Genomic DNA, 4778 nt, shown 5'->3' with positions numbered 1-4778 from the left:
GGCCTAAATCATGCAAAGGGACGCCAGATATATTTCATCGCAGCATCCGTTGCGGTGTCCTTTTACGTAATTTTTGGGATCAAGGGGGGTGGAATAGATAAACGGGAGCAAAGCGGCTCGGAGACGGACGAACGTATGACGGACGCCACGGCCGTGTGACGGGGGGGCTGACGGCGGCGTCGGTTGCCCGGCCAGCCTGTATCACGGAAACCAGCGGTTTGTTGCGCTCGCTAACGCCGCCCGGTTACCCGTTGCGGGCCCGGAGTTTGAACCCCTAACGGCTCCCCCTCGTGTGTGCGGTGGTGCGGCGGAACGAACTGGGCCCGCGGCATCCAGCCGTCCTGATCCCTTTCCAGTTCGGGGGGAGGAGGGGGGGTGGCGCCTAACTCCAGCCAGCTTCCTCATGCAGTGGACTGGTTCAGGAACAGCTTTATGAGCAATTCATCTCTCGGTAGTGACACTCCAGTCCGGAATGCTTGCTCCAGGACCTTTAGCCATTCATTCACGAGGGATCCCTTCACTTGCTGCGAAGTGGCATGCTCCTGCTCCATGACCAACTCTAGCTCCTCATAGTGTTTGATCTTGTATTGCATCTTTCTTAGCTGGCAAACATAGACAAAAAAAACATCAGCGAGATTAAACAAATTCCATATTTCGGAAATATAGTTTTTGAAATGATAGGTAAAGTTTATTCCAGTTCAAATCAAAAGGAAGACAAGTCTGTCACCAAGAAAACATCACTGGTGTTGCCTGTTCCCATTTAGAAGCTATTTACTTGTGTCATAAGGACAAGGTCTACCAGGAAGGCAGGAAGGGTGAGATTGGAAAGTGAAATCTATTAACATAACCTTCTTATGTTAGGCCCCACTGTTGGTGCATAAGAACCTCTCAATGTTCGCAACTCAACACGGGCGACGATGATTATTACAACTGTACTACTATTGTTATCCTACTTTAGAGTGACCATGTCCGTTAGCCATTGATTAAGTAGCTAGGAAGCAAAAAAGTTGCAAATACTTGAGTAGAGGAGTCCTACTTGTAAACAAACTAAACCAATAAATATGCCTATCTAGCATCCATCAATGCTTTTCACTATCCCGCGACAACAAAAGCTTTCTTCTTCTGGTGCTGCCAGGACCTGCCACTCTCACTCAGCCAAGTGCACAACCTGAGCAAGTAAATTTAAAGATGAGTAGCACTGGTGTGGTGCGTTCCGCTAACATTTGCCCGTGCTCTCTTGAGGTTTCTACTCCTGGTCTACCCCTATCACTCAATGACCCTATATTCATTTTCTATTAAAGCATGGAGAGTTAGGTTTATGTTCAATTTCTCAACCTTTCTGACTTGCTCCTGCAATCAGCATGAAATGAAGAGGGTGGAGAGAAACCACTGTACATACGAGTTGGTTGTATATAGCTAGAAAATCCCCACCTCCGATTGGTTGTGGAGAGAAACCATTGTATAGGTCCAGAATACTGTCATGGCAGGAAAGGACTAAAAAGATTTTCACCTGAGTTTCAATTATTGATGCCATTAGGAGCTCCATTTCTCGCTCCTCCTGGTCTGCGAGCATTTTAGCACGGGCAGCAGCTACACCAATAGCAGTAGCAACAGCTGCCCTCACTTGGTATGCATTAGCAATGAACTTCTTTTCCTGCTTCTTATCTGAATCATGAACGGAGAACATAAATTTCAGATGTTCAGAGTAGTAACAAAGCGGTGAATACTGTATTTATATTAGCTTGGAATGAGAAAATAAATTTGACCTACCAGAACCAGTCCGGCCATGCATTTCCACATCCTTATTGCCAACTTTGTGATCGCTGTGAGCATATCATTCAGATTTTTTAAAATATTATACCAACAATGGCCAAAAAATTAAGCATATGAACAATATCAAACTCATTCTTACATCTGTTGGGCATGGTTTGAAGCGAATGCCTTAGTCTTAAATTCTCGCTCACTGAGGCGAAAGGCTTTCCTTGCTTGCGGGTTTTCATTGCCCAAAGCTTTAATCGCAGCATCAGCAGCTGCAGCAACAACATCTGGGCTACTTGATGTTGTCAGGAGTGCTAACTGAGGTAGCATAAACAAATGTTAGTATACCGTTAAAACTTAAACATACTTGGCACTTGAGTTTCATGTCGTTTTGTAAAAATTACCTTCTCCATTAATGAAGCGGTAGCATCCATTGAAGAAAATAACCGTCTGCGTTTTGTAGGAGGATGTTCTTCAACTGATTTATCAGCACTATCTTCATTTCCATCAATCTGCATGCCATCAACCATTTCAGTTGAGTGGCTTGAAGACTCCTTCGTAATGTGCTGGTTCATTTTTCCATCAGTTGCCTGGTTCATATGGAGCCTGCTAACAGATTTACCATTTATTGTGCCCAGCATATGTTCACCAAAAGGCAACTGAATAAGCCTTGCTATGCATTCTGATTTATTCTTTGTGCGGACATGCTGGGCAATAAGATCCCAGTCATCTCCATGTTTTAGGACTCCTTCTAAAAGGAGTAACGTCTCCGCATCTGTCCATGCACTGGAAGCATGGTTGTCCACACTCTCCTTTTTGTCACCAGGACATTTATTCCCTTCTTCCTTGTTATCATTATTGCTTTTGGAACACTTTGAACATACTTTAAAACCATCCTGAAAAGTGAATATGAGAAATGTTATTGAATACAGATCAAGTATTTCCTAATTTCCATCACTGCTTGATGTACACAGAAGAATAAAATTACCGCTCAGTCAGAGTGTAGTTGATACCATAAGCATAGTGACAAGAGACACTTGGAGATAAGACAAATATCCAGTAGAGCTGAGTGAGAAGATTGCGCGTGCAGGCATTCAAAACAGATTTTAGCATCTTTTCACAAAGAAGAGGGGATCCATTCTATCATCTACCAACTTCACCTTGTTGGCTAGTCCATAGAAAAAAGCATATTTCCTTTTTCCGTGGCAATTATTATATTTACAAAACATAATAATGAGCAAATCCTCCCATCTTACCAAATCAAAATTGTAGGTTTCAAAATGTTCCATCTTAGCACATAGGGACTAGACATTTAGATAGCACTCGTATCAATCTAAAAATATACAGTAGCAACACAATTATCCCTTGCCCCTTTCATTTTCTTGGAGCCTGCATTGTGTACCAATAAGAGAGCTGGCCATTTCAAAACGGATAGGTCAGTTCAAAAACGACCTTATCACAAGTTTGCAGTGTTTTCAAGCATGATTGAAACGACCTATACCCCAGATAGTACAAGTTGCTTTTGCCGGAGCTGTTACCACTGAGGCACTCCATATTCCACATTCAAGGGTTTAGCACCATAGTCCAAAACCCTAAATCTATTAACAGACCACAATGTCATGGAGAAAACCCTTCAAACATCGACAGTTTTGGGCACAAGGAGTTTTGATAGTACCTGCAACGTCTCAAACTTCTCATCATTGCACTCCTCGCCGCAAAACCCACATATAGGGACCTTCCCAGGCGTCCATTCTCCAAACACATCACTGTAGGAGGTCAGCGGGGGCAGGCGGAACCCGTTCTCCCTCTCCTCGCCCGCCCCTCCCCGCTTCTCCTCGGCGAAGTAGGACGCCGGCGGCCGCGGCGTCACCTGCAACCCCACGGGCGCCTCCACGACGACCCCCACCTCCTGCTGCCGCGACGCGGTGCCCGAGGACGAGGAGGAGGCCGAGAAGTTGATGAGGCCGGAGGCGTCGAGGAAGGCGAAGAGCTTCCGGAGGAGCGTGACGTCCCCGACGAGCGCCCTGCGGACCTCGGTGAAGGTGAGGCGGCGCGCAGGGTCCTCGCGGTACCTGGCGATGATGAAGTCGCGGTACTCGCGGTAGATCCGCGGGTTGCGCGTCGCCGTCCCGAACCCGGCGCCGCCGGCCCCGCCGAAGAACTCCGGCAGCGCGCGGCGCTCCGTCTCGTGGATCCCGTCCCACCGGAACCAACCTGCGGGGGAGCGGCAGCAGACGCGAATTCGGTCAGGCGGCCGGCTCCGCGGGGGTGGGGTCACCCCCGTAACCCTAGGAGGAGCGCAACGGGGAAGAAGGGCGCGCGGGGGAGGGAGGGAACTCTTACCGGATGAGGCCGGGATGGTGTAGAGCTCTCGCGGCGACGACGGCGGTCCGTCGCCGGAGGTGGCGGCCGCGCCGGCCGCCGGCGGCGACATGGGGGAGAGGGCGGGAAGATGGGAAACGGACGGGGAGAAGAGGAGAGGAGAGATCTGGGCCGTCGGATCTCGGATTACGGGGGCTTATGGCTTGGCTTTGGGCTAGGCCGCTCGGGCGGTCGGAGAGGAGGGAGGGGGCACACTGGGGCAGGGAGCCGCGCGAGGCGTGCGGTGGCGGCGTGGTCTGAGCGACGACGACGAGGATTTCCACGTACGCGTAGGGCCACGTGTATTAGTTGGTCCCGTGGTTTGGGCCTTTGCTGGCCTGTATTACAATTAAGTTAGGCCGAGTAACTATGGGCCGGTATGGGCCATGTGCATGTCTCCCAACGGTACGAGTAACTGTGGGCCGATCGAAGAGGTCTCAAATGGTAATATGGATATTCGATATCCGTATCGTATTCGAATCCGGATACTCGAAGTTGCATTTTTAAGATCCGGACGAATATCATATTTTATTACTATTTATATTTGAATTTGATCCGAGAAAAAAATAACAATATGTTGTAGCCTATCCGTTCAAACCAGCTGAGTGAGAATCTTGCAGACTTTTGCTGCACTCGAAAATAAAATAGGGTCGTTGCCC

At 48.5% G+C, this 4778-nt stretch overlaps 1 protein-coding gene across 1 annotated transcript in view; it reads right to left on the bottom strand.

Moving 5' to 3' along the window:
* The window catches only part of LOC101756555 (SWI/SNF complex subunit SWI3A), an 8875-nt gene extending 4499 nt beyond the window's left edge, over nt 1–4376 (bottom strand). The window contains exons 1-7 of the mRNA XM_004975917.3: nt 4102–4376; nt 3434–3972; nt 2163–2654; nt 1913–2076; nt 1771–1823; nt 1511–1665; nt 408–602 (exon numbers count right to left, since the gene is read on the bottom strand). Of these exons, the coding sequence (XP_004975974.2) occupies nt 408–602; nt 1511–1665; nt 1771–1823; nt 1913–2076; nt 2163–2654; nt 3434–3972; nt 4102–4192 (1689 nt within the window). The 5' untranslated portion in view covers nt 4193–4376. The remainder of the gene's footprint in view (nt 1–407; nt 603–1510; nt 1666–1770; nt 1824–1912; nt 2077–2162; nt 2655–3433; nt 3973–4101) is intronic.
* Nucleotides 4377–4778: the final 402 nt, after the last annotated feature.

The sequence above is a fragment of the Setaria italica genome, chromosome VII (assembly GCF_000263155.2).
Source record: "Setaria italica strain Yugu1 chromosome VII, Setaria_italica_v2.0, whole genome shotgun sequence".
Classification (NCBI taxonomy): Eukaryota; Viridiplantae; Streptophyta; class Magnoliopsida; order Poales; family Poaceae; genus Setaria; species Setaria italica.
Note: the sequence above shows the minus strand (reverse complement) of the source record. Positions and strands in the feature narration are given on the sequence as shown.